An 11,657-nucleotide genomic window follows, 5' to 3' on the forward strand; every position below is an offset into this window, starting at 1 on the left:
AGCACAAACAGGCGCCGGACGCGGAGCCGCCAGGAAGCGCGGGGAGGGGGGGCGGGCCGGGAGGGGGGGCCGCCGGGTAACCCCTCCCCGTCCGGGCCGCACGGCCCTGCGCGCGGGCGGGCCCGGCCCCTGACCCCCTCTGGCTCCGCGCCTTCGGGCCCTTCCGGGGTCCTCACGCCCCCCCCTCCCCGCGTGCCGGGATCCCAAGGGGCTCGGGCGGGGCGCGGCCCCCCGAGGTCTCCGCCCCCCACCCTCCAGCCGGGCCGACCGAACCCCCACTTCCGCGAAGGGCAGGGCGGGGTCACGACGTGGGCCCGGTGCCCGGGGGCGGGGCCTTCCCGAAGGGGCCAGGCCCGCGCGCCCACGATTGGGGCCGGCCGAGGGTGAAGGCCCGGGGGCGGGGGGATGAAGGGGGGGTGGGGGTGGAGGGGGGGCGGGATGCCCAGGGTATTGGGGTCAGGGTGGCATTAGCCTAGCTCAAGCCAGGCCGGGCTGACTCAGCACCCCGTCCTGGCCACCCCTCATCCCCGACGGCTCGGCACTCTCCCCTCGGGCAGCGATGGGAGATGGCGCCGGTGCTGCCCCTGGTGCTGCCCCTCCGGGCCCGCGTCCGTCTGGCGCAAGGGCTCTGGCTCCTCTCCTGGCTGCTGGCCCTAGCCAGCGGCCTCACCCTGCTCTCTAGTGGGCACCTCCTGGTCCAGCTGCGGCACCTGGGCGCTTTCCTTGCCCCGTCCTGTCGGTTCCCTGCCCTGCCGCAGACCGCGTTGGCAGCGGGTGCGGCGGCTCTGGGCACGGGGCTGGGGGCGGCGGGAGCCAGCAGAGCCAGTTTGGACGCGGCCCGGTTCCCTCCCTGGCGAGGGGTCCTGGGCCCGCTGCTGGCGGCTGGCACGGCCGGGGGCGGGGGGCTGCTGATGCTCGCCCTGGGGCTAGCCCTGGGTTTGCCTGTGAGTCTGGACCAGGGGCTGGAGGAGGGCCTGGGGACCGCCCTGGCTCACTACAAGGACACTGAGGTGCCTGGGCGCTGTCAGGCCAAACGGTTGATGGATGAGCTGCAGTTGAAGCATCATTGCTGCGGGCGCCATGGCTACAAGGATTGGTTTGGGGTCCAGTGGGTCAGCAGCCGCTACCTGGACCCCAATGACCAGGATGTGGTTGAGTGAGTGATTTGCTTCTCCCCTTCTCTCCCTTCTTTTCCTCACCGCCCCCCACCCCGACTCCCTCCTGCGGCCTTGAGACCCTGCCCCCCATTCAGACAAGGCAATAGAAAATGGGACACGGTGGTTGACAATGGGGTTACAGCTCTGCCATCTATCAGCTGTGCCACCCAAGGCATGTTGCCAAAGCCACTCTGGGTCCATTTCCTCACCTGCAGAATGTAGATAACAGTGCCTATCTTGATGGAGTCGTGAAGATAAGTGAATTAGGCATGCTTGGCACAGAGTAAAGCAGTCTACAAGTGTTTTACTATTATTTTTCCCTCCTTAATTCCCATGACCCCAAGCTCCCCGCCCCCCCCCCCCCGGCCTCCAGCTGGCTGACATCCTAAGCCCTTCCCTTGCAGCCGGATCCAGAGCAATGTGGAAGGCCTATACCTGACAGATGGGGTCCCGTTCTCCTGCTGCAATCCCTACTCGCCCCGGCCATGCCTGCAAAACCGACTCTCAGACCCTTATGCCCACCCTCTCTTTGATCCCCGACAACACAACCTAAACCTTTGGGCCCAAGGGTGCCACGAGGTGCTGCTGGGACACTTGCAGGACTTGTCGAGCACACTGGGCAGCATGCTAGCTGTCACCTTCCTGCTGCAGGTGAGTCAGCCAAGGACCCTGGGCCCCTTCCACCTGAGCCTCCAGCCCCCGGGGCCCTGGGAACCAACTGAACTCCACCTGCCCTTGCTCTTCCCACAGGCTCTGGTGCTCCTCGGCCTGAGGTATCTGCAGACAGCGCTGGAGGGGCTTGGAGGGGTCATCGATGAGGAAGGAGAAACCCAGGGTTATCTCTTCCCTGATGGGTTTAAAGACAGGCTGAAAACAGTGTGGCTGCCAGGAAGGGGTGCCCATAAGCCAGCGCCTGAGGATGCCCCACCTGAGGACGACCCTCCCAAGGAGGACCAACCAGAGCCCTAGCAGTCTGCAACTGGGGTAGGGCATGGAGGCTAAGTACAAGGAAGGGATGGACAAATGTGGCAAACTCAATGCCTTGAGCTCTCCCTTGGCTTTTTTTTTTTTCCTCAAGACTGGCACTCTACCATTTGAGCCACAGTTCCACTTCTGGCTTTTTGGTGGTTAACTGGAGATAGAGTCTCACAGACTTTTCCTGCCCAGGCCGGCTTCAAACTGTGATCCTCAGATCTCAGCCTCCTTGAGTAGCCAGGATTACAGGCGGGATAGCATCCTGCACCTGGCAGGAAACTCCTAGGATTAGAAGGGTTAAGGGTAGTCCCAGGCTAGACTGGGGTGAGAAACTAGATTTCCTAGGAACCAGCCCTGTGGCCAAAGCCAGGAGGGATGGAGAAGACACGGGGTGATGGGAAAATCCGCGGAAGGGCTGGACATGGCCTCTGGCGCGGGCTCCGTAATAAAGTGTTTGTAAGGAAGCCACTGCTCTTTTCTTGCCGAGTGCATGGAGGTACTGACAAAATGGGTTTCAGCCTGTGCCGGAACAGGTACCCAGAGGTGCCCACATCAGCAAGAATGAGATGCGCCAAGGGAAGGAAAACACGAGGCCTTTTCAGATTGAGAGTCTTTATTCTGGAGGTAGGAAGGGGTCCGCATGCTCAGGTGGGGAGGGTCCAGCCAGCTCCTCCAGCCCCCCAGTGCATGCCCAGCCCCAATAAGTTACCCAGTTCCTCAGCCACCCTCCCTACGGAGTCCATCTGTCCTGCTCCACCCCAGAGAGAGCCGGCCCGGCTCCATACAAGGGCTGCTTGTCCCCAGCCTGTGGGCAGTTCCACGTGGCAGGCTGGGGAAGGGAGAAATGGCACACCACGCCCTGGGGCCAGAGGAGCCACCTCTGGTAAGGGGTCGAGACTTGCAGAACCACATCTTAGACAGGCCTGGGGCCCAGTCCCACAAGGTCTGTGCCTAACGTGAGGTGGAAGTCGGGGTGAGGCCTCGTCACACCTCAATGGCTGGGTCTGAGCCCCGGCCCTGCCGCTGCAGCTGCTCCTCCTGCTTCATCTTGGGCTTCTCTGTCCGTGTGTGCCACACCAGCACCTGCACCGGAGGGTTTCGGTTTCAGCCGGGACCAGCCACGGCCAGGCCTCTGGGGCGGCCCGGGTGGAGAGTGGATTCTCCCTCCCCCTCCCCCTGCAGTGTTGGCTACAGTGTGTTAGGGGCAGGGCTGGAGGTAGGGAGGAGACATCAGTGCTTCTATTTTTTTGTGTGTGTTTTATTTTTGCTAGTCCTGGGGCTTGGAGCACTGAACACTGTCCCTTGCTCAAGGTTAGCACTCTGCCACTTGAGCCACAGCGCCACTCCTAGCCATTTCCTATATATGTGGTGCTGGGGAATCTAACCCAGGGTTTCATGTATACCAGGCAAGCACTCTTGCCACTAGGCCGTATTCCCAGGCCCACATCAGTGCCTCTAAAACGGAGCTCTGTCCCTTTGCCCTCTGAGGAAAGGAACACACAGGCTCCCAGGAGTCTGACACGCGGTGGCAGGAAACGCTGTTCCTCCCTAGCTCCCTGCTGTCCAGCAGAAGGGTAAAGCAGGGTGGATCAGAGATCAGAGTGCCCCTCCTCATTCAAATATCCATTCCCTGGGTCTTGCCCTACTTTGTTTTTTTTCCTGGTACTGGCCTGGAACTTGAACTCAGGGCCTGGGTGCTGTCCCTAAGCTTTTGCTCAAGGCTAATACTCAACCACTTGAGCCACGGTGCCACTTCCAGCTTTTTTGGTATTTACTTGGAGATAAGAGTCTCATGGACTTTCCTGCTCCTGTTGACTTTGAACCATGATCCTCAGATCTCAGTCTCCTGAGTAGCTGGGATTACAGGTGTGAGCCACTGGGCCCGGCTTACTGCCCGACTTCTCCCACAACCTGTCTGTCCCAGAGCTGGGTTTCGGTACTAACTCCATCCCCTTACCCTCGTGCAGTTGGCAGCCTTGGGCTCCAGGTCCTTGGGATCCACGAGATGGCTCAGGAGACTACTCTCCAGGTGGCCCCGGGGAGCCGTGGCATCAAACTGGGCGTTGGGCTTAGTCAACAGCAGGGGCAGGGCGACAGCAAAGCCCGCCATGTCCACAGGGAAAGGCCTGTGGGGCTCCCACGCCGTGTGGAAGCCCACAACCCGGCCATCCTGCACCCGAGGCCCCTCGAACCGCAGGCCGCCCACCAGCCCTACGGGCCACACTGAGACACCATGGGTCCAGCGCATCTAACAGAGATGGGGAGAGAAGAAACGGGTGGCCCAGGGGAGGGGGGGAAGGGAACAGCAAGAAGAACCACTTGGTTCCCTCTGCCCCACACTGCTCCCCACATCTCACCCAAAAGCCTTCAGCGACACTGGTAACCAAGGTAACAGATGCAGGCGGTCCCATCTGGCCTCCTTCCCCATTCCCATCCCAGGTCTCACCTCCTCAAAGAGCTCCCGGCTGTAGGTGTTGTCATCATCAGCAAAATACACGACTCCCTGGGTCCCCGGTGCTGGTGGGTCCTTCTCCCCCCCCACTGCGCCCCCTCTACCCCTGAGCCAGTCCAGGGCCTTGTTGCGCTGTTCTACACCGCGGGGCCGGACCCAGCCTGGCTCGCCTTCCCGAAGCCGCTGGGCCTTGGGGGTGAGGACAGCCAAGTGTGTGAAGAGGAGGCCGGAGGCAGCCAGCAGCCCTGACACCAGCGGGGTAGGGCCCTCCGAGTCCTCCACCAGCAGCCAGTGCAGCCGGGGCACCAGGCTCAGGGTCTGTGAGAGACGCACCAGCTCTGCCTTCTGCACCAACCTGCAGGGGAAGAGATGCCAGAAGGACAATAGCATCCTGGGCAGCTCAGACAATACAAAGCTTCTCCTGGGTCACAGCTACTATCTTCCAGAGCTTTTCCTCAACCAGTGCCCCAGTGCCCTCTCTATGAGCCATCAATTTCATGCCCACACTAACCTGCCCTGCCAACAAGCCTCCACCACCCACCTTCAACCCAGGAGACTGCCAACCAACCACACAGGCAGTGGGACCACACAGATCTGGGTTTGAATCCCAGTTGTGTAACAGGAGGTGGAAATACTTGAGAGAAATGGCTAGTGCAAGGCTTTATGTTTACTCAGCTGTAAAATGGGAAAAACAATCCTTTGCAACAATGTTATTTTTAAAAGTAAACAAGATAATGATTTTTTAAAACACCAGCAGACCAGGTTCTCCAGGTTCATTTCCTCCCTGTGCTGGGTGTCTAGGGAGAAAGGGATTCTAGAGGAGTTCCTCCTGATTCTTCTGCAGGGAAGATTTGATTTTACAAAAAACACTGGGAATTTGTGGCTGAGCCTCTTCTGGCCTCAGTCATCATTTACATCTGCTGCAGGGCCCCAGGGGGGGTGGGATGGGCGAGAGTATGCACGTGGGCAAGTGTGCACGTGGGCGGAGGGGACCCAGAGCTGCCGGTGCAGAGATGGCCCAGCCATCTGACTCCAGAGACGGAAATGTGTGAGGAGGTCCTTTCGGCTGCAGATCCCAAACCACCTTCCCAAATTGGTTTTTATCAGTAATGAAGCTATTCTTTGACTTAAATGTCAAGCACTTAGCACAGTGTGTAGTAAAGAGTAACATACTGTACATGATAGCTTGTGAAGCCACTTACAGAAATTAAAATAACTGACCTATTTCCACTGCTTTTTCTCTTTTCTTTGGGGGGGGGTACTGGGATTTGAACTCAGGGCCTTATACTTGCTCAGCAAGTGTTCTACCACTTAAGCCACACCTCAAATCCTTATCTCTTTGATTATATTTAAGCTAAGAGTCTCACTTTTTTGTTGGACCAGACTGGACTGTGAACTCCTATCTATCTATGCTTCCCACTCTAGCTGGGATGTGTACAGATGCATGCCACCACATTCAGTCCTTCATTTGTTTAGATGGGGTCTTGTAAGGCCTTCAAGGCCTGGTTAGGCTGGCTATTGTTGAAACTTGATCCAAGTAATTAGAATTACAGGTGGGAGCCACAACCTTCAGTCCCCTTCCCACTTTATTTTTTTCAGTGCTAAGCAAGCCCTCTACCACTGAGCTTCATCTCCAGCCCTCTACTTTTTTTTTTTTTTTTGCCAGTCCTGGGCCTTGGACTCAGGGCCTGAGCACTGTCCCTGGCTTCTTTTTGCTCAAGGCTAGCCCTCTGCCACTTGAGCCACAGCGCCACTTCTGGCCATTTTCTATATATGTGGTGCTGAGGAATCGAACCCAGGGCTTCAAGTATAGGAAGCGAGCACTCCTGCCACTAAGCCATATTTCCAGCCCAGCCTCTACTTTTATTATTATTATTTATTTGTTTATTTTGGTGGCAGTACAGGGACTTGAATTCAGGGCCTAGGCACTGTTCTTTAGCTTTTCTAAGATTGGGATTCTACCATTTATTTGATTCACACCTCCAGTCTTGCTTTTTGCTGGTTATTTGGAGATAGATACTATTAACTTTTCTGCAGAAAAAACACTGATCCTCCTGAATAGCTACGATTACAGGCATGAGCACTGGTACTCAGCTTTGACTTTTTTTTTTTGCTAGTCCTAGAGCTTGAAGTCAGGGCTTGAGCTTCTTTTTGCTCAAGGCTAGCACTCTACCTCTTGAGCCACAGTGTCACTTCTGGCTTTTTCTATGTATGTGGTGCTGAGGAATTGAACCCAGGGCTTCATGCAAATGGCAAGCCCTTTACCCACTAAGCCACATTCCCAGCCCCTTGGGTTTTTTTTGTTGTTGTTTTGGTAATCTTATTGTCCTATTTCAAAATTCAAGCTGGGTATTGGTGGCTCACACCTGTCATCCTAGCTACTTAGGAGGCTGAGATCTGAGGATCATTGTTCAAAGCCAGGTTGGACAGGAAAGCCTGTGAGACTCTTACCTCCAATTAACTACCAGAAAACTGGAATTAGAACTGTAACTCAAAGTCGCAGAGCATTAACCTTGAGCAAAAGAGCTGAGGGACAGTACCCAGGCCCTGAGTTCAAGCTCCACAACCACCATCATCACCACCACCACCAAAAAAAAAAATAAAAAGTAAAAAACCAGCAAGAATTTTATATACTTGCTATATATACTGTTATGTTCCTTAAAAAAAAAACATTTCTCACAAACCTGTGAATAAACATAGTTCATTTATGGCATTGTTTGGCAGCTCTAGTTTACAAACATCCCCTACCCTGGGGCCTCCCACAATTCATCAACCCAACTTTTTTTTTTTGTCAGTTCTGGGGCTTGGGTTCAGGGCCTGGGCACTGTCCCCAGGCTTCTTTTGTTCAAGCCTAGTGCTTTATCACTTGAACCACAGTGCCACTTCTGGCTTTTTCTGTTTATGTAGTACTGAGGAATCGAGCCTAGAGCTTTATGCATGCTAGGCAAGCACTCTACCACTAAGCCACATTCCCAGCCCCTAACCCAACTTCCTGGTTAATGAACCCCTCTGCTGCAACACAACCCATACCTGGCATAAGTGGGGGTAATGACATAAATAGTAGGCAAGGCCTCAGGTTCAGGGGGCTGGGCAGGGGCAGGGGGTGGGCGCCGGAGATCTGCTTGCAGCTGGGAAATCCTCAAATCCTTCTGCCGGAGCTGCTCAGCTGCTGCCCGCAGGGGAGGGAGGCAGTCACATGGCTGGCCTGGTCCCAGGAAGCACCAATAGGGAAAGAGAGTAGGGCAGAGAACCATAACATGTTCAGCATCCGGAATGGGCCAAAAATCTTTTCATTAACTCTCAGCCAAATACCCCTTACAATTTCACTGTAGCATTTTCCACAGCTCTAGAACACACTGCTTCAATGGGCAGCATCATACTATGTAGTCCAGGCTGACCTAGAACTCTCAACCTTCTAGCCTCTGACTCCTGAACACTGGGATGTACTGCGGTGGCCTGCAATACCACATCCAGCTCTACACACACACACACACACACACACACACACACACACACACACACACACACATACACACAGAGCAGATAGAACCAAAGGCCTTGTACTACTAGGCAGGTGCTATACCACTAAGTTCCTCTCCTAACAATCTAACATTTTCAGTTTGGACAAGGAGCTACTAATCTGTCTTCATCCTTTCTATCCAATGGTCCTAATGCTACAGTGCAGATTTCTTTGTTTTTTAAATGTCTTTTCATATGTATTATTTATTTGGTAGCCTTGGTCAAAAACACAGTGCAGATTTCTAAGGAACTCACCAAAGCTCCATTTAATCGGACCAATGTACCTGAGGATCATTCATGCAGTGGCACTATCTTTCAATCCCCGTCTGAGAGGTGGAGTTCAGTCTGCACCGCTGGCTGTGTGACCACAGTCCTGTCATTAAATTCACTGATTCTACCACTGGCTAACCGTTTATTGAATGCTCCCAGAAGGCACCGACTTCAGTGAACAAAACAAACCAGATCCTGTCCTAATAGACCTTTCACTTTAGTGGAAGAAGCAGACACTAAACAAAGAAATTCTTTTTTTTTTTTTTAAATTACAAACTGTGCTCTGGGCCGCGAGGGAAATAGAGAGAGGCTACTACAAGAGCATCGGGAATAACACGGATCACTCTAGCTAGGGTGGTCGAGGAAGGCCTCTGTGAGGCGGTGACGGGGGAGTGTACACCTGCAAGGGTGAGAAGAAATAGGTGCTGGGGAGAAAGGCACTGCCGGCAGAGCCCGAGAGGGCAGGAATGTGGGGTTCCGGAGAGCCTGTCGGGGAGGCAGGCCGGCTCAGCCGGGACGAGGGAGAGGGGGCGACGCCGGCACCTGGCGGAGCGAGGGCGCGGGGCGTCCTCCGTCCATCCCGCTCGGGACGGCGTGGGCGCGGAGCTTCCACCCCGGGGCGGGACGCAGCCCGGCGAGCGCCCTCGGGCCGCCCCGCCACACCCCGCCCCGCCCCGCCCCACCCCGCTCACCGAGCTGCACCAGCGCGTAAAGGAGGCCCGCGATCGACACCAGGAAGTAGGCGAGAAAGACGTTCTTCAGCTTCAGCTTCATGGCCGCGCCGCCACGGGCGCCCGGGCAGGCGGGGATCGGCGCGGGGACGAAGGGTCCCCCGCTCCCCCCCTCCCGCCCGCAAGCCCCGCCCCTGCAGCGGCTCCGCCCTCCTCAGGCTCCGCACGCACCCAGGAGCCGGGGCCGACAGCGCCCGTCAGGACCCACTTCCGGTCATCGGCGCGCCCCCCCTCAACATCCGGTCCCAACACCTGGTTCCCGGAACCCAGGGACCGTGACGTCATATCCGGCGTGGCAAGTGCGCGTGTCAAGCTAGCGTGGAAGCACGTGGGACCCACTTGGTGGCCGCCCCTCTAGTGTGGAATTGGATGGAAAAGTCCAGGCCCTGCTCGTCGATTTGTCGTCCTTTCCTGCATCCATCAGCCACTGCACTAAGTTGCTTAATAGTTCTTACACAAATGAATGCGCTCTAGGGTCTACCGTGTGCCCGGCTGGACCTCTGTGTACCTCTCATGGCCTTACTGAGATAGAGCAGATCTCATTTTATAGATAAAAGGTTAAAACTGACCAAAAAAAAAAAATATGTCACTGCCACAGGCAATTTTCCAAGCCCCTTCTCGTGTACTGTTTCTTCTGGCCCACTTTACAGAAGGCAGCAATTGGGCATAGGAGGTGTCAAGACAAAACACTACCTCCCTGGGAATTGAACTCTTTCTTGGACTAGAGGATTTCCTGGACACATTCTTGATCACTTACAGCCATAAGCTGGGCTGGGAGTATGGCCTAGTGGCAAGAGTGTTTGCCTCATATACATGAAGCCCTGGGTTCAATTCCCAAGCACCCACATATACAGAAAATGTCCAGAAGTGGTGCTGTGGCTCAAGTGGTAGAGTGCTAGTCTTGAGCAAAAAGAAGCCAGGGACAGTGCTCAGGCCCTGAGTTGAAGGCCCAGGACTGGCCAAAAAAATAAAAAATTACCGGGGCTGGGGATATAGCCTAGTGGCAAGAGTGCCTGCCTCGGATACACGAGGCCCTAGGTTCGATTCCCCAGCACCACATATACAGAAAACGGCCAGAAGCGGCGCTGTGGCTCAAGTGGCAGAGTGCTAGCCTTGAGCAAAAAGAAGCCAGGGACAGTGCTCAGGCCCTGAGTCCAAGGCCCAGGGACTGGCCAAAAAAAAAATTACCAAAAAAAAAAATACAGGCATAAGCCATTCAGCTGTCAATTTGCCTTTAAAAGTAACTTAGGGGGGCTGGGGATATAGCCTAGTGGCAAGAGTGCCTGCCTCGGATACACGAGGCCCTAGGTTCGATTCCCCAGCACCACATATACAGAAAACAGCCAGAAGCGGCGCTGTGGCTCAAATGGCAGAGTGCTAGCCTTGAGCGGGAAGAAGCCAGGGACAGTGCTCAGGCCCTGAGTCCAAGGCCCAGGATTGACCAAGAAAAAAACAAGTGATATAATTGTGTAAGTCATGTTTAAATGTTCAGAGAAGTTACTTTTGGGTTCCTCCTAAGTTACTTTTTTTTTTTTTTTTTTTGGCCAGTCCTGGGCCTTGGACTCAGGGCCTGAGCACTGTCCCTGGCTTCTTCCCGCTCAAGGCTAGCACTCTGCCACCTGAGCCACAGTGCCCCTTCTGGCCATTTTCCATATATGTGGTGCTGGGGAATCGAACTGAGAGCTTCATGTGTAGGAGGCAAGCGCTCTTGCCACTAGGCCATATTCCCAGCCCCTGTACATTACCTTTACAATAAAAATAAATTTAAAAAAATAAAATACTGTTCAGCCAGGCACCAGTGGCTCAAGTGTGTAATCCTAGCTACTCAGGAGACTGAAATCTATGAGTATCAATGAGACTCTTTTTTTTTTTTGGCCAGTCCTGGGGCTTGGACTCAGGGCCTGAGCACTGTCCCTGGCTTCTTATTTTTGCTCAAGGCTAGCACTCTACCACTTGAGCCACAGTGCCACTTCTGGCCATTTTCTGTATATGTGGTGCTGGGGAATTGTCAACCCAGGTCTTCATGTATGGGAGGCAAGCACTCTAGCCACTAGGCCATATCCCCAGCCCCTCACTGAGACTCTTTTACCTCCAGTGAACTACTCAGAATATGCCAGAGGTGGCTCTGTGGCTCAAGTGGTAGTGTTAGCCTTGCCCATAGAGCCTCAGGGGCAGTGCCCAGGCTGGAAGTTCAAGCCCCAGCAGTACCAGCAAAAAGAAACACTATTGACTGGAGCTGGGAATGTGGCTCAGTGGTAGAGTGCTTGCCTAGCATGCATGAAGCCCTGGTTCGATTCCTCAGCACCACATACACAGAAAAAGCCAGAAGTGGTGCTGTAGCTCAAGAGGTAGAGTGCTAGCCTTGAGCAAAAAGAAGCCAGGGGCAGTGCTCAGGCCCTCAGGCCCAAGCTGCAGGACCAGCAAAAAAAAAAAAAGGAAGAAATACTATTGATTGAACTCCATTTTTTTTCTTTTTTTGCCAGTACTGGGGCTTTAAGTCAGGGCCTGAGTGATATCCTTGGCTTTTTGCTCAAGGCTAGCACTCTACCACTT

At 54.8% G+C, this 11,657-nt stretch overlaps 2 protein-coding genes across 2 annotated transcripts; one reads left to right on the forward strand and one right to left on the reverse strand.

Moving 5' to 3' along the window:
* Positions 1–423: 423 nt before the first annotated feature.
* On the forward strand, positions 424–2,596 carry Rom1 (retinal outer segment membrane protein 1). The gene is made up of 3 exons (XM_048361717.1): positions 424–1,156; positions 1,562–1,808; positions 1,908–2,596. The coding sequence occupies exons 1-3, from the start codon at positions 567–569 to the stop codon at positions 2,124–2,126; spliced, it is 1,056 nt and encodes a 351-aa protein (XP_048217674.1). The 5' UTR covers positions 424–566; the 3' UTR covers positions 2,127–2,596.
* Positions 2,597–2,727: 131 nt separating this feature from the next.
* B3gat3 (beta-1,3-glucuronyltransferase 3) lies at positions 2,728–9,292 on the reverse strand. The gene is made up of 5 exons (XM_048361718.1): positions 9,066–9,292; positions 7,615–7,789; positions 4,579–4,939; positions 4,090–4,380; positions 2,728–3,215 (listed from the first exon to the last, which is right to left on the reverse strand). Exons 1-5 carry the CDS (start codon positions 9,145–9,147, stop codon positions 3,117–3,119), a joined length of 1,008 nt encoding a protein of 335 aa, XP_048217675.1. The 5' UTR covers positions 9,148–9,292; the 3' UTR covers positions 2,728–3,116.
* Between the last annotated feature and the right edge of the window lie 2,365 nt (positions 9,293–11,657).

Source organism: Perognathus longimembris, chromosome 13 (assembly GCF_023159225.1).
Source record: "Perognathus longimembris pacificus isolate PPM17 chromosome 13, ASM2315922v1, whole genome shotgun sequence".
NCBI lineage: Eukaryota > Metazoa > Chordata > Mammalia > Rodentia > Heteromyidae > Perognathus > Perognathus longimembris.